This window comes from Nyctereutes procyonoides, unplaced genomic scaffold, assembly GCF_905146905.1.
Source record: "Nyctereutes procyonoides isolate TBG_1078 unplaced genomic scaffold, NYPRO_anot_genome, whole genome shotgun sequence".
Classification (NCBI taxonomy): domain Eukaryota; kingdom Metazoa; phylum Chordata; class Mammalia; order Carnivora; family Canidae; genus Nyctereutes; species Nyctereutes procyonoides.
Window position 1 is genome coordinate 26,671,025 of NW_026575120.1, and position 23,611 is coordinate 26,694,635.

Here is a 23,611-nt window from a genome sequence, read left to right on the forward strand (position 1 = left end):
AACATTCCATTCAATTACTACATCTGACAAATAATATACAAAATAAAATGAATTCCAAAAGATTAACATTTGGCAAGTATTTAGTTTCACAGCATCTAAACTACTCTAAGTGCCTTCCACTGGTGGAGACGCTGCTTATTATCTGTCCCTGCCCTGCTTTACAGTTCTAATAGAGTGTGCGTGGTAGATAAAATCATGGCAACAAATTAGCATGATTTATGGGTCAGATGGAGTTAAAAGTTATTATGGTTAAACCAGGAATCAAAACACGACTACAGGCTACCACAAGTATCTAAGAAAAATAATCCCTGGGGTGCCTAGGTGACTTAGTGAAAGCCTCTAACTCTTCATTTCAGCTCAGGTCATGATCTTAGGGTCATGAAATTGAGCCCTCCATTGGGCTCTGTGCTGGGCGTGTAGGATTCTCTATCTCCCTCTGCCCCTCCTGTGGAATTAATAATAATCCCACAGCCTGTTATTTGAAAAAAACTGGCTGAGGACTGGCAGTGTGACGGACCAAGCTTGCGCTCATCATCTCCATCTAGTGGAGCCTCCTTGAGTGAGGCTTAATGAACTCCCATGAGATCTGTTGGACCTTCAGCCTGTATCTGCCTTTCAACCACTTTGATTTAGGAAAATCTTTTTTGCATCCATGAAGCTGACTGAAATGCACTTCATTAGGATGCTAAATCCTTTTATTAGTTTGTTGAATTTTCTTGAAAGAGTAATTCTAAGTTTCAAAATGTTAATGGTATGTTAATGTTAAGTTACATCCACTGGTTAAATTCCAAGTTTCTTTTCCTGCCACGTTAAAACATTACAAATGCATCCTGATTTCTTATGTTTTTTTCCAGATAAAATACAAGATTCATATGTTTATTCTCAAAAAGGCAATTTTGATTTTTTTCCAGCTTGGTATTAGCCATTTTATTTTCATTCTTTTGATCACAAAACACCTGATTATTGTGCCACATAGACAAAAACTTGACTTTTCTAATAATCAGGTTGGGCACACAGTACCACGTCTTAGACAAGGATTTCCTGTGTGTGTGTGTGTGTGTGTGTGTGTGTGTGTGTGTGTAGGTGTGCTAGGACTGCCCATACACTGGGTTGTTTAAACAATAGAAACTTATTCTCCCAATTCTTGAGGCCAAAAGTCCAAGATCAAGGTGCTGGCAGGGTTTGTTCTTCTGAAGCTCCTCTCCTTGGCTTGTAGGTGGGTGTCTTTTCCCTATGTCTTCACATGGTCCTCCTTCTAAGTCCTAATCTCTTCTCATAAGGACACTAGTCATATTGGATTGGTCCTCTCCCCTACCTTCTGACCTCATTTTATCTTAATTACCTCTTTAAAGTCCAAATCTCCAAATACAGTCACATTCTGGAGGTACTTGGGGTTATGACTTCAACATATGAATTTTAGGGGAACACAATTATATATTTATAGTAGTGATGTGTGTGTGTATTTATATATATAGTGATTTTCTTCTTTAATAACTCACAGACTCTGATTTAAACATGGTGGATCACACATGTTTATCCCTACTCTCTCCCAAAACTCCATCAGAACAATGGTAAATGAGTAAAAAGGTATAAATTCACAAGGAGAAAGAAGATGGAAGGGGAGATAGCCATGGACAAGACACATGACACATTCTACAAGACGGCAGGGAAGGAACCATGGTAACTGCCTGAGGTAACTGAAGTCAAGGGTCTTGCTGGTGCCCCCAGAGCACATTGAAGAGGAAGCTGTCAGCTCCCTGTGCAGATCCATAGCAGAGGTGAATAGGGAAAGGAGGAAATCTGCCCCAAACCCTGCGCCAACAGTCAACTTTCCACGAAGGTCCTCATTTAAACCTCACAACAAGCCCTTAGCATGGAGATTCTGATCCCCACCTTGCAGAGAAGGAAGCAGAAGTTCTAGGGATTTGGGAAGGTAAACAAGACCCTGTTTTGGGCAATTAGCATAGGCCCTGAGCCAGAGAAATGGCAGGACTGGTTCCTGACCCACTGAGTCGCGGAGCTTGTTCCTATTTGTTTAGGATGCATGAGAGTTGAGCAATGTTTGGACAATTTTCCTCCCAGTCCACACTAGTCTTATGAATTCCATCGTACCATTCTGCGGCGCCTGCAGGCTCCCCAAGCCCCACACGAGACCCCTGAATCTATCACCACTAAGGATGGGATGTGCAGGATCAAGACTGAACATGTTTGCTGCCTATAGAAGCTATAGAAGTTGCTGAACACGAGACTCATCTCTAACAGAGATGCCTTCCTTCTCCGTGTGGTTCTAGGGCTTGGGAGGCAGGAGGAGGGGTCAAATGACTCCTCAAGGTCTCATTGGGTTTGAGGATGTCTGTATTTCTGGGAAGAATTTCCTGAAATGTGTGTCTGAGGATGCTGGGAACTGGTCACCCAGTTGGGGCCAAAGAAGAGGGCAGCCCTGTAGAGGCAGGACAGTGGGTAGGGAGTGGGGAGGGTAGCCCCACATCCTATGGAGGAGAGGCTGGGGCGAGACTACCAAATGCTTGGGCTCCTGGGCCAGGGGGAGGGGAGGGTGGTTTGGAAAGAGTTGGGGTCAAGGTCTGGTGGCAAGATCTCAGCAGAGAGGCCTGCCGGTAGATGGGAGGAAGGTCTCGGAAGGCTGCCAGGAGGCCGGTCCTAACGGGGTGGGGAGGAGCCTTGGGCGGGCTGGAAGCTGGAGGGGCCTCGGGGGTGGGAGTGGGAGGAGATGGGGGCCAACCAGAGGAAGGGGGGGCAGGAAGAGGCTAACAGCCTGATGTCGAGTCATCCAGGAGAAGGGCAGCAGAGACCCTGAGGCATAGAAGAGGTGAGGGGGGAGAGTGGGCCAGGGGGACAGCTGGATGGAAGTAGACGGGCCAAAGGAGCAGCTCCAGGGGTGAGATCTGTCAACCGGTTGTAAGGCAACACCTGGTATCTTTCAGCGAGAGGACCTCCGTTTCCACATCTGTAGCTTTCTTGTTCTCAGGCCACCGGAACACACAGAGTTCGAGGGGTAAGTCCATGCCTCAGGCAAACCTAGTCATGCATTAGGGGACAGATCAGAAGGGCTGGGAGAGGAGTGGCAGGGAAGACCCAGAAAAGAAGTTAAGGAGGAGGGGGTCTCCCTGAAGAAAGCCCTGGTGGGGCTGAGGTGAGACCCCAGGGTGTGGGGCCAGGGGTAGGGCCGGAGGCTGGTGGTCCTGGGCAGCCCCAGCACAGGGAGGGTTAAGCACCCTCCCGGTTCCCACCCTACTCTGGGCCCCTCCCCTGTGTTTACGTCCTCCCAGAAATATTTGGCCTCCAGCTGGCCTCCCTTCTATATCCTGCCCCTCCCCCTTAAATTAGCCTTGGGGGACCGAGGGAGTGGGGGTGGGGTGGGGCAGGGTTCCGGGGACTGGGAGCGAGCCAGCAGACCCCAGAGGCTGAGATGGGGGAGCCGAGAGGAGCTCTGAGGGCAGCGGGCAGACAGGGGATCAAAGACCCCGCAGCGGGGGAGAAGGAATGGGCCAGGAAAGTGGGAAGGGGAAAGGGGGAGGGTGGGAGTGGACGGGGCGGGGAGGGGGGGGCTTCCCACGCTGCTGGCCTGAGGACAAAAACCAGCTCAGCACCTTCCCAGGACTAGGCCGAACCAGGGCTGGGCTGGCCCCAGACCAGTGGGGGCAGGGTGGAGGAGCACGGGGACCAGGGGAATACCAGGGCTCTCTCGACAAAAGGGCCACTTCCCGCCCCTCCAGCCTGGTCCCAGAGTGGGTCAGGCAGCCCCCCCTACGCACCCCCCGCGGCAGGGCCAGGGAGCAGGCAGCTCGACGGCTGGCATGAAGGGCTGAGGGCTAAGCACTCTCTGCAGGGCCACGGTGATCGAGTGAGGCCATGTGGCAGCTGCTGATCCCTCTGGCCCTGTGGCTGGGCGCGGTGGGTCTGGGCAGGGCTGAGCTCACCGCGGCGCAGCAGCGGGGCCTGCAGGTGGCCCTGGAAGAATTTCATAAGCACCCGCCCGTTCAGTGGGCCTTCAAGGAGACCAGTGTGGACAGAGCCGAGGACACGGTTAGTGGCGTGGCCTGGGGAGGGGAGGGGTTGAGGCCACAGGTGCGCTCCCAGGAAGCAGGTGCAAACGTGCTTGGGCTCGACCAGCACCCAGTTCTCCAGGGAGAGGCCGACACCCCATCCACCCTCTCAGATGTGCTGTTTGGGGAGGAGCGGGGGGGGGGGGGGGGAGGGACCCGGCCCATCCAGGAATTGATCTGCGTGCTCAGCCAGCTGCTGGCTTTCTCTGTGGGCAGCCCTTCCCTGCAGGGACCTTCGTGAGGCTGGAATTTAAACTCCAGCAGACGAGCTGCCGAAAGAAGGACTGGAAAAAAGCCAACTGCAAAATCAAACCCAATGGGGTGAGTGAAGACCGAGGGTATGTGTGTGTGTGTGTGAGAGAGAGAGAGAGAGAGATGGGGCATTTGCTCAGTATGAGGGTTGGTAATTTTGGTTTAGGTGGAGAGATCCAGCAAGAAGCCCTGAGGGTGGAGCAGTGGTCCCACTTCTAGAGGCTCAGTCTGAGACTGGGGATGTGATGCTGTCCTCCTGTCCTCCTCCCCCCCGGGGCTCCTCTCTCAGGCGTCAGGCCACTGGTGAAAGAAGCCCCGGGCATGGGGTTCAGCTGGCCCCCAGCCCAGGCCACGTGAATTCTCCACTTTCTGAGTCTCCAAGTAGAGACAGCCCAGCCTGGGCTGATTCATGCAGCGCTTGACTGCATTCAGCACCCCCTGGGGGCATAACCACTGCTACAGAGGAGTCCCCATGTCCCAGCTGTTTCGAGCCCCAGCCTGTGACCCAGTAGGCCTGTTCCCTCCATCCGTTAAGGGAGGGACTGGATTGTATCAGTGATTTTCCACACTTTTATGTCAGGATCCCTGTGTTCACGTCAAACCTTTTGAGAACAGATCATCAGAATGGCCCCAATGAAAGTCAGGTGGGGAGAACCCATCTGGGGAAGGAGTTCTGCCCCCCCCCCCACACACACGCGGTCCATAGTTTGAAAACCACAGGGTGCTCTGACGTCTGAAATCTCCCAGGCCCCAGGTGGGCTGCACCAGAAGCCAGCTGGCCCCAGGACCCCTGCCCCTCTGCTCTAGGGCCTGCCAGGGGGGCTGCTCCCCACTGCAGGCAGCACCCCCAGCTTCTACCCTGATTGGGGGGGAGGGCTGCACGCCTGCCCTGACCTCTTTCCTGTCCCGGCCCCACACCCCCTCCTCAGAGGAAGCGGAAATGCCTGGCCTGCATCAAGCTGAACTCTGCAGATAAAGTTCTAGGCCGGATGGTCCACTGCCCCATCCACACACAGGTTCACCAGGTAAGAGTGGGCAGAGGAAGAGGTGGGGAGGCTGGGGAAGAGGCTGGGAAGGTGGAGAAGCTGGGCCTGTGGGAGAGATAAGAGGCAGAGGCATGGGAGAGCCTGGGTGGCTCAGCGGTTTCGAGCCTGCCTTCAGCCCAGGGCGTGATCCTGGAGACCCGGGATCAAGTCCCAAGTTGGGCTCCCTGCAGGGAGCCTGCTTCTCCCTCTGCCTGTGTCTCTCTGCCTCTCTCATGAATAAATAAATAAAATCTTCAAACAGACAAAAAAAGGCAGAGGCATGGACTGAGGTGTGTGGAGGGTGAGGAGCAAGGAGGGGACGAGGAGGGGCAAGGCGGTATGAGAAAAGAGTGGAGGCGAGGGGAGGAGTTAAGGGGTGAGGAAGCTGTGAGGGGCAAGGAGGGGCTCTGGGCCTGGCCCCACTCTTCCCTAAGGGATGTGCAGACACCCCTCTCCGGGGAGCACCCTCCACGGGGACACTCTGCCCGGGCACTGTTTGTCCCTTGCGCCTGAGCAGCTGCCTGCACTGGCAGGAGCCTGAGGAGCACCAGGAGGCTCAGTGCAGCAGGGTGGAGCGCGCAGGCGAGGACCCCCACAGTTACTACTTCCCAGGACAATTTGCCTTCTTCAAGGCCCCGCCTCCCAGCTGAGGCCCCACAGGTAGGTGCTGGTAGGTGCCCCCGACAGGGGAGGTCACCACGGAGCTGAGACAGAGCTTGTGAGTTCTGGGCTAGAAGCTCAGCTGGTGTGGGGCCAAGGGAGGCTGGGGAAGGATTTAGAGCCTGCGAAGAGAGCTTGACTTGACCCCAACACCCTCCCTCACACCCAATCTTAGGTTTCCTTTTCCTTTCCTCTAGAGTTGGGTCCCGCTTCCCGGACAGCTGCAGGAGGTAACCAGCAAAGGACCCCCGCCTGTCCCTGAGCTCAGGGAGGACAATCCCATCATCCCCGAGCTAATAAAAGTGCTCTCCCAGATGTTCTCTCCTCTTGCATGCCCTCCTTCCCCTAAGCTCAACTGTGGGATTAGGATGCTCCAAGAGGAGCAGAGCCCCAGGGGGAGCAGGAGACTTCCTGTCCAACGCTCAGAAAACAGGAGAGAACAGGGCCCCAGGGACATCATCTTGCCTTCAGGCGCTCGTGCTTGGGAAAACAAAGGTCACCCACAAAAACGGACAGGCAGTGATGCTTAGAACAGGAAGATTTAATAGGGATCAGGTGGGTGAGAACGGGCAGTGAGGGCTCTGGGTGACAAGGGACGGGAGCACCCAGCAGAGGGTCATGTGGATAGGCAACTCTGGAAGGTGGGTGACCACAGCTTCCAGGCTTTGGCCCCTCCTCTCCCAGGACTGTCTGGGGCGACACAGACACCCTCCCTGCCTTTCTCACCTTTAGCCCTGGGAAGATGCAGCGCTCTTCCACTAAAGCCTCAGACCTGAGCAGCCAGGGGTGGCAGCTGCTGTGGGCATGGCTCCACACAGGGCCTCCTCTCCAGGCTCGCAGAGTAGGAGGCAGGAGGGCCTCACACCCTGCCACCGGCCTGAAGAGGGCCCTTACACCTCCTGGAGACAGCTGGGCAGGTGTGTCCTTGGTATGAGGGAGGGGTGGGAGGGAGGGGGCTGCTCTCAGGAACACGGATAAGCAGAGAGCCTCATTTGCAAGCCCAGTGGCCAGAGTGACGAAACTGATGACATGCACCAAAGCGGGCGCGCAGATACAGGCAGTCAGGTGGCTATGTACCCATCCCAGGGCCAGGTGCCCAGCTGTCACAGGCCATGGGCACACTCAAAACACAAAGGATGATGAGGCAGTGCCCGCAGGGCTGAGTGCTTGCTCAGCCTTGGCCAGGCTGTCGTTGGCCTGGCGGTCCAGGTCGTGGCATTCCTGCAGGGTGTCCTGGAACTGCCGGCAGGCCTCCTCCAGGATGGAGTTGCTCCGGGTGGGCCATGACTCCCAGTACCCTGGCTCTACCCAGGGCTGGGCCTCAGCGGCCCGGGGGCCAAGGCTGGAGCCAGGGCGCAGGGAGCTGTCCAGGTCCCGGCACAGCTGGTAGAACTCACTGCCTCGCCCAGTCACGCGCTCACCATCGATAACCTTCAGGCCAGGAAGCAGCTCCCGGACCGCAGCCCAGTAGGAGGGACTGGTGCACAGTGGGTTGCTGAGCCGGGCCAACGGGTCACGGAGCCGCAGGTACTCCAGGCCCCTCAGGCCAGCCAGACACTGCAGCTGATCAGGGGTGGCTAGCAGGTTGCCCGCGGCATTGAGACTCTGCAGGTTTTCGCAGGCGGCCAGCGGCTCCAGCCCCGTCAGCCGATTGTTGGCTACGTTGAGCACCACGAGCTGGCGCAGGGCCGCCAGCGGGCCTAGTTGGGTGAGTGCGTTGCTGGACAGGTCCAGCCACTCGAGCCCCAGGCACTCCCCCAGGCAGCCCAGGTCCACCAGCCCCAGACCCCGAAGCTTCAGCAGCAGGATGGACTCCAGGGCGAACTCACCCGAGCGAGACTTGAGCAGCTGGGGCGTGATGCACACCCCGTCCGCCTCTCCCGGCTTCTCACCCTGGGGCTCCATCTGATGAAGGCAGTCTGGGAGGCCTGGGCCCCAGTGGTCCTGGCACAGGGACGCGGCCACCACTGGGGGTCAGGGGACTGCTCACCCCGAAAAAGGCACCATCGATTGTGTCTGGGCCAGTGCCAGAGGCCCGTTTGCGACAGCCCTCCTTGAGGACTGACAGGTTCCTACAGAGAGAGAATCATACAGTGAGTGGGCCTCTCTGGATATCCTGGGCACTTTCTGACCTAATGGCAGCATGAGGCACTGCCCGGCCTCTCCCACGGTGACAGAGATCCAGCCAGCCCAGCCACACCTGCAGACACAGAGCCCCCTGAGGGAGGTGGGCCAGGCTCAGGCCCGCACCTACAGGGGCCCCGACACTGCTCCAGCAGTTATGGCTATACCAGATGGAATTCAGGTGCCATGTGACCGAATTCCCATTTTCCATATCTGTACCTGGAGACAAAAATCTCTTCACTTTCCTTTGTCGGAAACTGCTCACGATCCATCCTTCATAATTTTGAGGTGTTTCTTTTTAGCCATTCCAATTAATTCTTGAATAGCTAACAGGTCACCACCAACTCTTCTGTTCCCTTCCATATGCAGCCACAAATGACAGCACGCTGGGCCTTACTTCATTCTCCCAAAAATGTTCGTGACTCAGTGTTTTTTTTTTTTTTTTTAAAACATTAGCAACAAATTCAAAATGGTTTCCAGATTGTGTGGGTCCACTGTAACCCCTGCTTGTGACCATGGGGCCTGGAGGCTCAGCTCAGGCCGCTGGAGGAGGTAGTAGTGGCATTGGCAGCCCTGAGGCCACAGTCACCTGCCCACAGCCCCACCACCCATGGCTCCCCCAACTAGCTCTTCACTCTGGAGTCCGTAGAAGGGCATTTTTAAGTTTTTAAAAAAGGTTTTATTTATTTATTCATGAGAGACACGAGAGAGGCAGAGACACAGGTAGAAGCAGACTCCATGCAGGGAGCCTAATGCAGGACTTGATCCCGGGACCCCAGGATCATGCCCTGGGCCGAAGGCAGGTGCTAAACTGCTGAGCCACGCAGGGATCCCCAGTAGAAGGGGATTAATCCCTGTATGCCATGCAGCGTGGATGAGGGTTAGCCAGAGAAGGCAAGTGGGGCAGAAGGCCAGGCAAAGAAGCCACGCTGGAGGGAAGGACCTGGCTAGCACCTCAGTTCCATAAAGGCAGGGGAAGGCTGGCCTTTCCAGGCACCAGGGGATGTGGGCCGGCATAAGGCCAGGTGCCAGTGCGAGACTGGAGCGGAAGGGGGAGGCCTGAGGGAAGAATACTGGCAATGCCGCCCACGGAGGGGTCAAGGTTGCAGCAGAGAGGAAAACAAGAAGGGACCTCTGCTCCAAGTGGCAGCCTCCCAACCCTGCAGACTCTGGCCAGGCCCAGGCCAGGCAGAGTGATGCCTGTGAAGTACCATGGGACTATTCACTCCTGCTGTTTATAAAAACTGGGATCCAGAGTACCCCGGAGCCCCAAGTCTGTGTTTACATAATCCACATCACTTTCTATTTCCCTCTCCAAGGAAACTAGGCCTAGGGTTCCTCCACCTCCCCCTTGCCTCTCTCCCCACCTCTGAGAAGTGGGTCTTCATGCCTTTACCTAGCAAACCTCTAGTCTGCAACACCCCTTCATTTCTGTTTCATTTCTTTCCAGAAGTGATTCAAGGCACCCACTAAGTCGGGGTCACTCTTCAAGCAGGATCTACCAGGGATTGTAAGGGAGAGAGAGATGCAGTCAACTTTGCATCTGGTTAAAAGTGCTGCCCACAGGGGTGAAGGGTGCAAGAGGAGCACCAGGCACCAGAAGCCTGCCACAAAGCACTAGGGAGACATGGGCTTCACGAAGGTAGTGAGCGCTGCAGAGGACAGAGCCTAGAAAGACTACCAAGGATCTAGCTAGGACGTTACTGGATGCAGGGGCTCCCTTCTCAGCCTTGGGACACACAGGACAAGCTGGGGGTCAAGAAGACTTCCGGTTTGAGGGGACCATGTGCATCGGGCTTAGGAGGCAGTTGAGGCTCTAGGCTGAAGGGATTCATGCGTCATTTGCAGAGGTACCCAGTGGGAAGGTGTGGCTCCTGGGCCAGCCTTTGGGCGGACACAGACCTCTTTCAGTATTTGCAGGCTTCCCTCCAGGATGATGCAGAGCTTCCCCAGCTCCCTAGCCACACACTATTTTGGGGGTGAAAGTGGTCAGGAGGCCCTGGCGTCCAGTGAAAAGGCGCAGTTATGGGCTGCAGTCAAGAGAACACCAGCATTTATGAGGCTGAATGGAGGGCACTGATGAGCAGCCAGGGGCAGGCATACAAGGACACAGAAGGGACACTGTTAAAAGGCCCACTGGACTCAGGAGGCCACTGGGTGGAGCAGCACCAGCCACAGCCCAGCGTGATGGGTTAGGGAGTGATGCCCTGAGGAACCAGTTCAGTGACCTCAATGACATCTGGAGGGACGGGGCAGGAAAGGACAAGGGGACCAGAAGGGGGTGGGGGGAGGGAGGGAACTGCATGTACTCCCCACAACAAAGCTGGGAGGAACACTTTTTGCAGAAGAGGAAACAGGAGCAAAGTACACATTCCCCGGAAACCGGGAATTCCATGCCCCAAAGCCCTGCCTGGCAGGTGATGCTGGCCTTCCGGCCCTCCACCTCCCACCCTGGGCCCCATACCCTCACCAGTGCCAGTACTGCATAGTCACCAAGGTAGAACTCTAATTCTCCAGGGGATGAAACTCTGCTCTGCTCCCGGGCCTATCTTACCCAAAATCTGCACACCTCAACCAGGAGGGTGTGGGCTCGACCAAGTGCCCTCCCCACAGTGTGAACCTGACTCACACTCAAGCCAGCAGCACAGGGCAGGCCCCACACGATGGAATGGTTCATCCACACCCAAGTGCTTCCATGTTCCTCAATAAAGAACCAGAGTCCTCCTATCCTGGTCCTGCTCTGGAAAGTAGTGCTCAGAAGCTCCTGGTCCAACGTGTATCTGTAAATGGGGCTTTGTTACATAGATGAGACTATGACGACACTCAGCACAGTCAACACCTGGCTTTCCTACAGGAGGCCTGTCTTCCCTTGTTCAGGACTACCTTTGCTGAATCTCAGTTTACCTACCTAGGAAGTGGGCCAGAAAATAAGGCCCATGAGCCAGCCAGAGCAGGCGGGAGCTCTGTCTTCAGAAGAAATGGTTAACGCAGAGCAGCCTCAGTGAACAGTCACTTGGCTGCTCCAGGGACCCTGGAGATCCTTCTGCCGGCCCATTCCCCACCCCACCCCACCCCCATCCACAATGAAGATCAGGGTTCTTTACCTCAGCACCTCTGCCACTGGAGGGTGGAGAAGTCTTTGTCCTGGAGGTTATCCTGGACGTTGGACACTTACCAGGATCCCTGTTTGCCACCCACAAGAGGATAGTAGCAATCCCACCATCAAGCTGTGACAAATGTCTCCAAACACTGACAAATGTCTCCTGAGGGACAAAACTGCATCCACCCGCCCTCCCAGAGGCACTCCTTGGGACCAGCAGGCTTCTCTGCCACGTTCCTCTACTCCCCCCACTCCCACATGCTCCCAACGCTGCTGCCTACGCCTCCTGGCCCGCCAATGCTGGAGAGCCAGTTCAGTGACAATGAGCAAGAACAGCTTAGGGAAAAGCAGTGCAGAGCAACATCTCCCTCACACAGGGTGACTTGGGGGCACCCCACATTCCTGCCTCTCACCCTACCTACCGAGTCAGAATTTGGGAGGGAGGTCCAGGATACCCAAGTGTCTAAGAGCCACACATATATGTCAAGGAAAAAGAGCAGGGAGAGGCTTGGGGCCATGCTCTGACCTTACCACCCAACTGCACTTGAGTTAGAGTTGGAGGTGCTAAGAGGTACAGTCATAGTCTGGGCTCCTCTCCCTAGGAACCTCGCCTCCCATCACCAGGGAGCCTATAATGGCTGGGGGGGGGGGGGCAGGGGGGATGTGATCTAAGCAATATGGAGACCAGACTTGAAATCATGCTACTCCAACCATTAAATGTGATCTTTACAAACCTTTATTTAAGAAAGAAGATGCAATTATGAAAATACTACATGCTAAACAGGACAAAGGCTATGATCCCGAGGTTAAAAAAAAGAGAAAGACATATGTCCCAAGTATTAACAAGGCTGCCTGAGTGAAAGATGATGGGTAGTTTTTCCTGCTTCCTTACATTTCCAATAATTTGCAAAAATCCTATAGCGACACATGACTGCCAACCCTTCCAAGGGAGGCAGGGGGACAGGTATCTCAGGCTCACTCCCACAGCCAGGGCCCAGTCTCAAGTTAGACCTTGAGTGCCTTGCCCCACCTCTGCCTACCTACCTTCCCTCTCAGAGCCACCCTTCCAGCTCCTGAGCACCTCAGGAGAGCTGGGCTTGTGCAGAGTCATGTGCAGGGTGACAGACCTGCCCCGGTCTTCCGGCCTCTCCTTTGCCTTCTTTTTCACCTGATACACCGGCTCCTGGGGCTCACACACTCAGCTCTTGCACCCTGCCCAGAAGGAAGGCACCAGTGGGTCTGATGGACAGTGTTTCTTGCTTCCAGGTAGGGGACCTGCACTTTACAAGTGACCAGGGAGAAGGAGAGGTACAGGCAGCTTCCTAGAGCTGGGTAGGCCATGAAGCTCTTTTGGAGAGACTGTTTTCACTGTAGAAAGAAACCCCAGGATCTCCAGGAGCCTGGAAACAAACCATGGATAAGAAGGTTGAGGAATGGGTACATCGATTGTCCTCAATCCACACCTCCTCACTGGCTGGGCAGTCCCATCACCTAGGGTTCTCTGGCCACTCTGGGATCCACGACAAAGCACAGACCCCCAAAAAAACTGTTATGTGCGTGTGTGCATACTTCTTTCTTAACGTGGCCACCCTAACTCAGGGCTTCTTTTTTCTTTTTCTTTTCTTTTCTTTTTTTTTGGGGGGGTGGGGGCTTCTTTTTTCTACAGTGAAAGCAACTTCGGAAAAAGCTTCCACAGCTTTCCAGGCTCTAGCTGGCTGAATGTATTTCCCACTTGCCAGTGCCCATGCCTCTCCTTGTCCTCAGTCGCTTTTTGAGAAAGCAGGGCTCTTAAGGGCATGTATCCCTGGACATGCACAGACAAGTTGCATGGAGGGCCCTTACTAGCCACCAACACTGCAGTTTATAGAACTGTGCAGCACAACTCATAGTCACTTGGATCTTTTTTTTTTTTTTTGACTTGATCTTTTCTATGCATAAACCGCTAGAAAGAAATTAAGCAATGGATGGATGGAAGACGGTATCTCCTGGGAGAAGGCAATCTGTCAAGGATTGAGAAATTGTCCCTATTCCTTCCAAAGAGGTTTAGGACTCTGGGCAGCCCCATCCAACACCCTAGGGTGCACATTCTGCTCGCCCCTGAGCCCAGGTGGTGTGTCCACAGGCAGATGTTCAGGGAGTCTGTTGGAGGTCTGCCGTGCTGGTCTGCTCCCCCTCAGCCAGGTCCCCATTGAGGAAGAGGAGGGAAGGGGTGGTATAGTTGGGGAAATTCTCCAAGTTGGTCTTCAGGAAGAGGAGACGCTCCACAGTTTCCACTGGGAGAGGGGTGCTGTGTTCCAGGATGGCAGGGCTGTCCAGGGACGTATAGACACTTTCACAGAAGGCCCCTGTCGGGGGACAGGACAAATAGACAGTAGCCAGTCTTGCCAGAACTGGCCAGACCTCCTGCCTCTTCTCCCAGTAAACCAGCGGGTCCTCTTGTGCACCAATCGTCTCGTTATCGCGTAGGTACTTCTTGACAATGATGCTGGCCAGGTGGCTCTCGGTAGAAAGCGAAGCTCCACTTCTCTCGGACGCCAGCAGCCCCGCACTTTCCAGCTGCTCCAGCAAGCTCCGCTCCCTCTGGCCCAGCAGCAGAGATCTGGAGCTGCCTCTGCACCACCCTGGCTCTGTCCCATCCTTCCCCTTGGCTCCAAGGGTCTTGACCATCCTGCTGCTCATGGTGGTGCCCATACACATGGTCTTGGGGCTGTCCGGGGAAGGGGAGGAAGGCAAGGAGCAGTCGGACACCATGATCTCCTTCACCTTGTACACGAGAACTTGCTTCCAATGGTCAATGTCAGCCCCCATGGGCAGGATGGCCTCGATCTTGCCCTTGAAGCGGGGGTCAAGCAGGGTCGCCAGCACAAACTCCTTCCGGTAGAAGAGCTCGTTGAGTTGGCAGTCTGTGGAGACCTGCAGGGCCAAGCCCTTGGCCAGCCTGACGGCTGTGCTCACCTCTGAACCACCCTGCTCCTTAAAGTGCTCGTGGATCTGCTCCAGGATGATATGCAGGTAGCGTAGCTGGGGCAGCACCTGGCTTAGAGTAGCCCATGCAGTGCTCGCCTCCTGGACCACCATGTGGAAGGGCTGCAGGAGCATGACCAGACTGTCCATCAGGCTCCAGAAGGTAGCCGACAGGGCCGTCCTGGCCTTGCCCAGCTGGTATTTCTCCTCATACTCCTGCAGTGGCCGCTGATGCTCCACCAGCCACTCCATCAAGCGGTAGGCAGAAAGCCAGTGGTCTGAGAGCTCCCAAAAGGGCTGGTGGGCTGGGAGGCCACACTGCTGCTGCAGCTGGCTGAGGAGCTGCCGGGCCCCTGAGGAGCCTTGGAAATGGCTACAGATGGCCCTGACCGTACCCAGGATGGTCTGGACGCTTTGATGGTGACACAGGAAGTTTCTCACCAGGGAGTCGAGGCAGTGGGCAAAGCACGGGATGTGGGTGTAGCCCTCCATCCTCACTGCCTGCTCCAAGCTGGGGCAGCTGCCCGATACCAGGAAGCCCGGTCGCAGGGTGCTGCGGCTGAGCCACAGACGGACCTGCTCCTGCAGCGCCTGCTGCCTCTCCTCCAGGCTGCTGTCCTGGGCCAGGCCTCGAACCAAGAGCACTGCTTGCTTTCGTGGGCTCTCCGATGCCACCTGCCGACTGCCCGGCAGTATTGCACCCCAGTGGGCAGTGATGGCCACATAATCCACAACTGCATCTGGGGCAGCAGTGGACACGGTAAGGTGGACACAGCTCCCCTTGGCCCACTGCATCTCCCGACACACCTGTTCACTGACCGCCTCGTGGAGCAGAGGCAAGGCTTTCTCAAAGAAGAAGGCTGGAGGCGGCACTTGGTAGCAGGGGTCTACCTGGGCCATGAATCTTCTGAAAGGCAGGGAGGAAGTAAAGGAGAATGGCAAAGTGAGGCTACAGAGCAACTGTGCAATGCTATGATTCCAGGCCTGTGCTTGGGGCTGGCCAGTGATGTCAGTGCCACCCCGGCCCTCCCCAACTGCCAGGGGTACAACGACAGGTTCATCCTTGATGGAAGCGGGCAAGGGTGGCAGAGCCAGGAAGAGCTGCTCAGGCCTGCCTGGGCCCAGCACCCTGCCACTGTCTTCCGAGGCTGAGGTGTCCAGGCAGTGTCTTGGGGATGGGAGCCCCTCAGGGGCCAAGCTAGCAGGGCTTGCAGGCAGGCCCTTGTGCTTTCTCTCCTCCAGCTCTCCCTTCTCCCCCGGGCTGGCCACAGCCGGCCTTCTCTCTCTCTCCAGCCCATGCCTGCTCACCAGGTGACAGACCAGGCCTGAGGTCTGGAGATGCCCCTTAAATTTGCCCTGTCTGATGCTGGCGTGACACAGAGTACAGGTGACATTGCAGACATTTTTGCAGTCAAAGGTAAAGAACCGACTGATGTCGGACAGGGGCTTGTGACTGATTTCCAGAGAGCCAGGGGAATGCCTGGGATTTCTGATCAGCTTCTTCAGGCAGGGTGGCTTCTGGAGGCTCACCAGGGATGACGTCTCCCCCACAGCAGCAAGCAAATGCCTCTTCCACTTCTTGAGGCGTCTCACCTCCCTGGCCAGAGGGGCTACGAGGATGTCAGCCTGCTTCACCTTCTTGCTCTTGCTCGGCTGGCCCACCTCTGACTGGTCTGGACTGACTGCCTGGAGTGGCGCTGGGGGCGAGGGGGCCGGGCCAGAGCTGAGTACTAGGTCTCTCGCCTTCTTCAGGGTGGGCTCCCCCTCCCGTCTCTGGCCCCGTGCCTTCTGTTTGGACACCTTCTTCTTGGGCTGCACAGGGGGCTCCTGCTCAAGCACAGATATGAGGCTACAGAGGTCAGAGTCTCCCTTCGGCTTGTTCCGCCCCCGGCTGCCCAGGCACTTTGTATGGGAGGCAGCCGGGTGAGCATCAGGGCTCCCCAGGGAGCAGGCTTTTCTCTTCTCACCACAGACTGGGAGGCCCAGGGTGCCTTTTTCCGGCTCCTCAAGGAAAACCTGGTCAGGTGAAGAGATCCGCGAGGAACTGGGGAGAGAGTGAGGTCTCTTCCTCTGTAGCAGCAGATCCCTCTCACTCCCCTTTGGAGAGGCAGAGGCTCTGATTTTCCTGTGGCCACTGACAGCCCTCTCTTCCGCATCTACGAACTCCAGTTTATCCTCCATTGCCAGCAGGCGCCCCCCAGCACCCCAGCCACGTCTGTGAAAAGTACTGGTAGTTCTGTTGTGAAACTTGGAGCTAGGCAAAGCCAGGGTACCAGCCGGGCTCCTGGATCTGATCACGGAGGAGTTAGCACACACAGGCGGCTCCTGCCCCAACAATCTTGAAGGTGTATGCCTCTTGGGGGGCTTCCTGATTTTTTCTACTTCCAACATGCTTGGGAACTTGGGGGAAATGAGAAGCTGGGCCCAGGCTGTAAAGTAAGATGAGAAGAGTGGCTCTCCACCGCCCTACTCAACTCTGGGGACCATGCGGGGGAAGGCAAGGCCAGAGGGAAGCAGTGGGGAGGGGAGGAGGGAAGTGATAAGAGGGTGCAGGCCTGGTGAGATCCTAGGACACCAGCCCCAGGACAGAACTCTCAAGACCACAGCGTCCTTGGGGAAGGCTGACGTTCACTCTTGCAGATGGGATGGAGCAGCCTTTAACAAGAAGCTCACAGCCCTCTGTACATTACCAGTTTCTACATCTATCCAGGCCAAACTAACTGAGGTTTCTCTCCTTTCTGGGTTTCCCGAGAACCTAGTAGGCACTTGGCAATTTCCCTCTATTGCAGATCTGCTATAAAGTAAGTGAAGCCCCTGCATGCATGTGGACTCCAGGTAGGCTGGTAAGACAGACATGTAGTACAGACTCACACTCACAACACGGAAAGCTAGAGCCAATGTGCAGGTATGAAGGAGCACCACCCACAGTTGTGAGACCCCAAGGAGGGGATGGACCCTGCCAAGAAGTCAGGTAGGTCCCCCTAGAAGAGATGCAGGTATCTCAAGTTCAAGCCAGGAGGGAGCGCAGCCCTGCTCTCTGCATCCCGTGCATCTGGGCTTTACCTGTCACCCAGCAGGGCACCAGGAACAGGTCACAACACAGGCTACTAGGCCGTGATGTAGCCAATGGCCTTGCTAGATCTCTTGAAATTCTTTTTCTAGAAGTCAGTTTGCATCAGGGAACACAGGACAGGAGCACAGAACAGGAGGCCCTAATGCACACAACTCAAGCCCTGTAGTGTCCTGTCACTCCCTTCTGTCTGTCCTAGAGAGACTACTGAAGGGCTGCTCACACTTCCTCACCTCCCACTCCCCCCGAAGCCTGCTCCTCTGGCTCTGACCCCCACCGCTCCCTGACACTGCTCTCGCCAAGGCCACCAGCATCCTCTGTGGCGCCTCTTCCAATGGGCTTCTCTGGAAGCGCTGAGGTGCCGGCCCATGTCCTCCACTGGGAATGCCATCTTCCTGTGGCCCTGGGGCACCACATGTCCTTGGTTATCCTCTTACCTGCAACTCCTTTGCAGCCTCTGGTCTGATCCCTCTTCCTCTGCCCATTCCTCTGCTGTTGGCCGTGGTTCCTGCCTGAGTCCCATTTCCCATTCTATACACCCTCTCCAACTGGGGCTGTGCTCACACACTGACACAGCGGGCCTGTCTGGCTGGGAGCTCTCTTCAGCTTCCCCTTGTCCACCTGCTCTTCCTACAGTCCCCTCAATCTTGTAACTGGGACAGCTGCCCACCCAGATGCTCAGACCCCAAGGAGAAGCACAATCCTGAACTCCCTTCCCTTGTTCGTTCTCCTAGAGACTAGGTCACATTCAGACCCAGTCAAAACAGAAAAGAGACACAAGGAAGTCGGAAGAGAAGTACATGGAAAGGAAATGCAAGGCAAAGCCCAGCACCAGAATGTGTTTCTCTGGACAAAGGAAGACTCAGAGGAAAGTGACCTAACCCCCCCCCACCCCCCCGCACATCGGAAAGCAAGTGGGCTTTGTCTCTTCACACCAGAAATAACATACAGACCAAGCCGGAAGATATAAAATGAGAACATTCTGACACTGAGTGATGTTAAACATTAAGAAGAATCACCTCGAACAGCAGGACTGCCTTTAAAGGTGACATGCCCAGTGAGGTAGCTCCAGGAAGATTCTGTCCATGGAGGAGGGTGGGCAAAGTGATGCTCATGCTGACCCCCTTTTAGTTGGGAAAGCCTCAGAAGGACTAGAGGCATCACCGCAGGCCCACTGCCCAGGAGTGCAGCGGCCGCCACACAAATATCTGACCCCCACGGGAGGGGTGCTGTGAATGGGCTGCACCAGGGCACTGATGAGATGTGAGACCCCGTCCTGGTCCCAGAAGCGCCCTGGGGATGTCAGAACTGGAGCAGGCTTACCTCAGCTCCGATCTTGTGACTGAAGAACCGGAAACCCGGAGTAGAAATGAGACGATCAATGGCAGAGTGAAAGAGTAGAGCTGGTGGCAGGCCTCCAGAAGTAGTTTGTAGGCTTCATCCCCACTGAGAACTCAGAGCAGGCTACTGACACCAGGCCCACACCAGACCTGCCCCCCCTGGTGATGGCTGAGGAAAGGGAAAAACCTGCGTGTTAGGACTGTAACCAGGGCCACACCAAACCTATTCTGTTCTCCAGTTAGCCTTGTCCCATCGTGCATCTGTTCTCTGCAGATACTCTCGACTTACTTGACTAGTTAACAAGAATTCATCAGATACCCACCATGAGCTAGTGCTGTGCCCTAAAGACACAAATACAGGAGAGGAACCACCTGGCTAGCACTAGGGATTCAGGACAAGAAGACAACTTGGAAGTGGGCTCATGGCACCAGAGCAAAGCGAGTGGTGTGTGTGTCACAAAGGCCAGGCTTCAGGCTGACCCTCGGATGAACTGAATCTATAACACTGGACTTTAGATTCTGTCTTGAAGGAGTCACTCACTTTAGGCTACACCTCAATATCCTCAAATCCTGATGGATTCCCTGGGTAGACCTGGGATCTTGTGCGAGCACTGGCATTGACAGCAATACCATGGCTTTCCCTTCCAATGAAGCCCATCAGGATGATGACTCTGAGGCCGACATCACGGAGAGCCTCTAAGTGAGTCTAAAATGTATAATTTGAAAAGAAAACCATTCAAAAACCCCAGTACTTTGATGATTAGTAAGCAGTTACTTGTGACATTTCTCACAACAGACAACAAATGTACATTTGTACTTGTTAACCCACAAGGTGGGAGGCCCTTGGGGGACCCACTGGGCAGCTGTCAGGAATGTCACAGCGAGGCCACAAGAAGCAGGCAGGGTGCTGGGATGCAGGAGGGGAGGAAGACTGGAGCAGGTAACAGTAGAGGGGTTAGCGCGGTAGGGACAGTTCGGAGAGCCATTCAGGGGGCAGACTATGCTTGAGTGAGGATGTGGAGGTGAACCAAGGCTATGGAGAGGGACTCCCTAATGATCCCATTTACTCATGCAGTTCACTTTTGAACATACTGCTTTGAGGTTCTTCTGCAACAAATCTTTAGAAGTGCATGTGACAGAGTCAGGTCAGAGCTAAAGATACAGACTCACGTAAACATCTCCATGGGAACTAAGGGAAAAGGCCAGAGGGAGAAGTGAGTGGAGGGCGGTGGCCCAGGCAATGTTGTCGTAAAGGGGCTACAGAAGGAAGGGACTTCGAAGGTTGACTGACAGGCAGAGAAGGATGCAGAAAAAACCTAAAGTGAAGGTAGGAAAGCCAAGGGGGGACTTTCCAGACAAGACAGGTAGATGATGAAGGATGAAGGAGATGGAGCCCAGGGCCGTGCAACAGGAGCCGGAGGATGTAGGTATCTGCAGTGTTGGAGGTGGGCTGGGGAAAGGAGGATCATGCTTGGGGACAGGAGATAAAGGGCTTGGCTCTACCTCTGAACAGAGAAGGGGTGCAGTGGGAAGAGCTGTAAGGCTAACTATACAGGAAAGAAGAAGAAGTGATGGGTGGGGGAAAAAAAGTAAGACAATTTATGCCCTGGAGCCTACAGATTCCCAAAGGGAAGCCACAGGTCTCCAGAAACAGCAACCTGCTGGCTGAGCCAAAGAGGGCAGGTGCCTCTGCACTTAGGTGGATGCTGGCGACCTGGAGCAGGGGCCTCCTTCTAAATACTCTCAGCAGCCCTTTTCCCATGTGCATGCCCAGAAGGAAAGGAGCCACTTTTCTATTGCTCTTCTGTCTGCCTCCCCAGAGCCTTGTGCAGAGCTCAGCCCATCCGTAACTACGCCACACTCTTCTCAGAGTTTTCAGTACCCAGTCCAACTGGCAGGCCCCTCTTGTCTCAGTTCCTGCGCTTTCTACCCATCCCAGACCCCAGGAAACTTCAAAGCACTGGCTGGGCTCTCAAGTCCTAGGCTTCTCATCCCCTCACCCACTTACCTGTGAGGAGAGGAAAAGTAGGGAGGAAAAGAATGGGAGGAGAGGAACATGTGGAAGGAAGAGAGTAGGGCAAACTACTATGTACTTTTGGGTTTTGACCCACATGCAAGTTTGGCTACTTGCAACCCCTAAGTGAGATGTTTTCACTAATTATTGTGCATCACTGGATTTCACATTACGCAAACGTGACATAAAATGAAACCCGTTTTATTTATTTTTATTTTTTTTAAGATTTTGTTTACTCATTGGGGATCCCTGGGTGGCGCAGCGGTTTAGCGCCTGCCTTTGGCCCAGGGCGCGATCCTGGAGACCCGGGATCGAATCCCACGTCGGGCTCCCGGTGCATGGAGCCTGCTTCTCCCTCGGCCTGTGTCTCTGCCTCTCTCTCTCTCTCTCTCTCTCTGTGTGTGTGTGACTATCATAAATAAATAAAAAATTAAAAAAAAAAAAGATTTTGTTTACTCATGAGAGACACAGAGAGAGGCAGAGACACAGGCAGAGGGAGAAGCAGACTTCATTCAGGGAACCCAACGCCGGACTCGGTCCCAGGACCCCAGGATCACTCCCTGGGCTGAAGGCAGGCACTAAACCGCTGAGCCAACCAGGGATCCCCTGAGGTCCATTTTAAAGCCCACACTAGGAGGAACAACCCCTGGGTGGCTCAGCAGCTGAGTGTGTGCCTTTGGCTCGGGTCGTGACCCGGGGTTCCCGGGATTGAGTCCCGCATCACGCTCCCTGCAGGAAGCCTGCTTCTCCCTCTGCCTAGTCTCTGCCTCTGTCTCTCATGAGTAGATAAAAAAAAATATTTTTAAAAGTAAAATAAAATAAAATAAAGCACACACCAGGAGAACTCTTTGCGGTTGCTTTCTATAGTGGATCGAGAGCATGAAGCCCACCGCCCGTGTACGTGGGCTGAAATCCTGGCGGCCACCCAACAGCTCCGATACTGCACTAGCGGGCCTCGGCCTCACCGTCAACACCGCAGGGAATAACAGCACCCACCGTCCTGGACTTAAGTGAGCTAAAACACGTCGAGTGTTCAACGGCAGTCCTTGGCACGGAGCGGTGCTGGACACGAACCACGGCTCCGTCCAGGCTGCCTCACCGCGCGCGTTCCCGGCGCCGGGCCCCGGGAAGCGGCAGCCAGCCAGGGAGGGACCCCGCCGGGCCGCCCGAGGGGAGGGACAGGCCGTCCCCGCGCCACCCCGCACCCCCACCCCCCAGCCTCGGCGTCCAAGTCCGCGAAGTGGCACCGCAACGCCCCGTCCCCGGCTTACCTCGGCCCCCGGAGATCAGGCACGCGCAGCCGACAGCACCACCGCGGCCCGCAGCCACCACGCCAGCCACCGCGTTTCCCGGCCCGCGGAGCCGGGGGAGGGGCTCGGCTTCCGGGACGCGCAAGGGCTACTTCCGGGAGCGCCCCGCGCCCACCCCTGCCTGCGGATGGTACGCTCCTCAGGCCCGCGGCAAGCCCCCAGTGCGCAGGCGCGGGCGGCCGAGACGCGAGCGAGGGGTCGCGCGCCAGTCTCACGGTGCCTAGGACTCCGCCCTACTAGTCCAACAGCCTTCGCTTCGCGGTCTTAGGCCCGCTCCACTAACCGATCTCCGAGGTCCCTTCTGACCCGGGCTCCCTGCGCCCTGGGGAGGTGTCCGAGCACGCCCCGCGTCTGGTGCGCACGCGCAGACGGAAGGGCCGCGCCGACGGTAACGGCCCTCGCGTTGGGGGCTCCAGCCCGGCAGGTTCCCCCGGCGGGTCAGAGTGTGTCCCGGGACAGGTCCCCGCCGCCTGCCGACGCCGCGGAGGCGTCGCTCACGACCCAGGGGACATCCGCGCCCGCGTCCACAGGGCGCTCTACCGTCTCCCGGAACGGAATTGTTCAGGGGGCCACGGAGCCCGCGGTCCTTGGGCTGAGCCCAGAAGGACGCATCCGCCCCCCCCCCCCCGCCCGGTGCCCACGTCTCGCAGGCTACCGAGTCGGACGGACTGAAGGACCTAGCCTAGGGCCGTTCCACCTCTTCATCCTCCCAGGGGTGGTCCCGGTTTTCCTCCTCTCCTTCCAGCGCCCCTGCGCTGGCCCCAAGCAAATCAACTCCAGTTTGGGCTAAAAGTAGGACCTCTGCCACTAGAGCACACGTCGTTACACTTTATCCTTTTGTATCTTCCCTGGTTCTCTCCATGCCTCAGAGCTGCGAGCCAGCACCATTGTTTTCATTTCTGGGGCTTCGCAGATCGTGACTTTATCATGCTTCCAAGTGTCTGGGAGAGTCCTTAGTACTCTGGGGTTTTTCAGCAATTTCCTGGATATTTCCTGCCATGTTTATTTTTTTCCTGAGAATTTTAGAATACGCATATTCTTATGCTTTCATTTTTACTAGAATATTTTAGAATATTTAGAATGTTTATATTTGGGATCCCTGGGTGGTGCAGCGGTTTGGCGCCTGCCTTTGGCCCAGGGCGCGATCCTGGAGACCCGGGATCGAATCCCACGTCGGGCTCCCGGTGCATGGAGCCTGCTTCTCCCTCTGCCTGTGTCTCTGCCTCTCTCTCTTTCTCCCTCTGTGACTATCATTAAAAAAAAAAAAAAAAAATTTATATTTTACTAGATTAGTAACCCAACCCCACCCCCACCCCGAAATCTTGAGTGTTTTCACTGACGTTGCATGTGTAAGTTACATCACGGACATTTGGCAGGAAACACAAAATACAGATACATAAACAGGCCCCAGGCATCTTTCGTGGCCCTAGATCCCCAGGTCGTAATGTATGTATCAAAGTGCTGGGATCCCTGGGTGGCTCAGCGGTTTGGCGCCTGCCTTTGGCCCAGATGGTGATCCTGGAGCCCCGGGATTGAGTCCCATGTCAGGCTCCCGGCATGGAGCCTGCTTCTCCTTCCGCCTGTGTTTCTGTCTCTCTCTCATTCCTATGTCTATCATGAATAAATAAATAAAATCTTTTAAATTAAAAAAACAAAGTGCTGAAAGTGCTTGCCGCTTCCTTTTCCAC

At 55.6% G+C, this 23,611-nt stretch overlaps 2 protein-coding genes across 11 annotated transcripts; one reads left to right on the forward strand and one right to left on the reverse strand.

The window, feature by feature from the left end:
* Positions 1 to 1,521: 1,521 nt before the first annotated feature.
* RARRES2 (retinoic acid receptor responder 2) lies at positions 1,522 to 6,876 on the forward strand. 3 transcript variants are annotated; one of them, XM_055334721.1, is made up of 7 exons: positions 2,713 to 2,827; positions 2,943 to 3,013; positions 3,848 to 4,044; positions 4,281 to 4,385; positions 5,246 to 5,341; positions 5,875 to 6,001; positions 6,199 to 6,316. In XM_055334721.1, exons 3-6 carry the CDS (start codon positions 3,871 to 3,873, stop codon positions 5,989 to 5,991), a joined length of 492 nt encoding a protein of 163 aa, XP_055190696.1. In that variant the 5' UTR covers positions 2,713 to 2,827; positions 2,943 to 3,013; positions 3,848 to 3,870; the 3' UTR covers positions 5,992 to 6,001; positions 6,199 to 6,316. The 3 variants fall into 3 exon arrangements, with proteins under 3 accessions (XP_055190693.1, XP_055190696.1, XP_055190695.1); XM_055334718.1 differs by lacking the exon at positions 5,875 to 6,001 and having other exon boundaries at positions 1,522 to 2,827; positions 6,199 to 6,876; XM_055334720.1 differs by lacking the exons at positions 2,713 to 2,827; positions 5,875 to 6,001 and having other exon boundaries at positions 2,874 to 3,013; positions 6,199 to 6,876.
* Positions 2,916 to 22,402, reverse strand: LRRC61 (leucine rich repeat containing 61). Of its 8 annotated transcripts, none has more exons than XR_008665633.1 (5): positions 21,885 to 22,402; positions 18,583 to 18,768; positions 12,270 to 16,618; positions 7,831 to 8,073; positions 2,916 to 3,036 (listed from the first exon to the last, which is right to left on the reverse strand). XR_008665633.1 is itself a non-coding variant. In XM_055334715.1 (4 exons), exon 4 carries the CDS (start codon positions 7,904 to 7,906, stop codon positions 7,124 to 7,126), a length of 783 nt encoding a protein of 260 aa, XP_055190690.1. In that variant the 5' UTR covers positions 7,907 to 10,905; positions 11,230 to 12,437; positions 18,583 to 18,768; positions 21,885 to 22,362; the 3' UTR covers positions 6,522 to 7,123. The 8 variants fall into 8 exon arrangements, 6 of the variants coding, with proteins under 6 accessions (XP_055190690.1, XP_055190688.1, XP_055190689.1 ...); XR_008665632.1 differs by having other exon boundaries at positions 7,831 to 10,905; XM_055334715.1 differs by lacking the exon at positions 2,916 to 3,036 and having other exon boundaries at positions 6,522 to 10,905; positions 11,230 to 12,437; positions 21,885 to 22,362.
* Between the last annotated feature and the right edge of the window lie 1,209 nt (positions 22,403 to 23,611).

What these genes read in the sequence shown, in the direction of transcription:
- RARRES2 (XM_055334718.1), top strand. Translation starts at nt 3,871, where the DNA reads ATGTGGCAGCTGCTGATCCCTCTGGCCCTGTGGCTGGGCGCGGTGGGT. An exon ending in TGGACAGAGCCGAGGACACG is followed by an intron (nt 4,045 to 4,280) that starts GTTAGTGGCGTG and finishes CTCTGTGGGCAG; the next exon opens with CCCTTCCCTGCAGGGACCTT. An exon ending in TCCACACACAGGTTCACCAG is followed by an intron (nt 5,342 to 6,198) that starts GTAAGAGTGGGC and finishes CCTTTCCTCTAG; the next exon opens with AGTTGGGTCCCGCTTCCCGG.
- LRRC61 (XM_055334712.1), bottom strand. Translation starts at nt 16,580, where the DNA reads ATGTTGGAAGTAGAAAAAATCAGGAAGCCCCCCAAGAGGCATACACCT.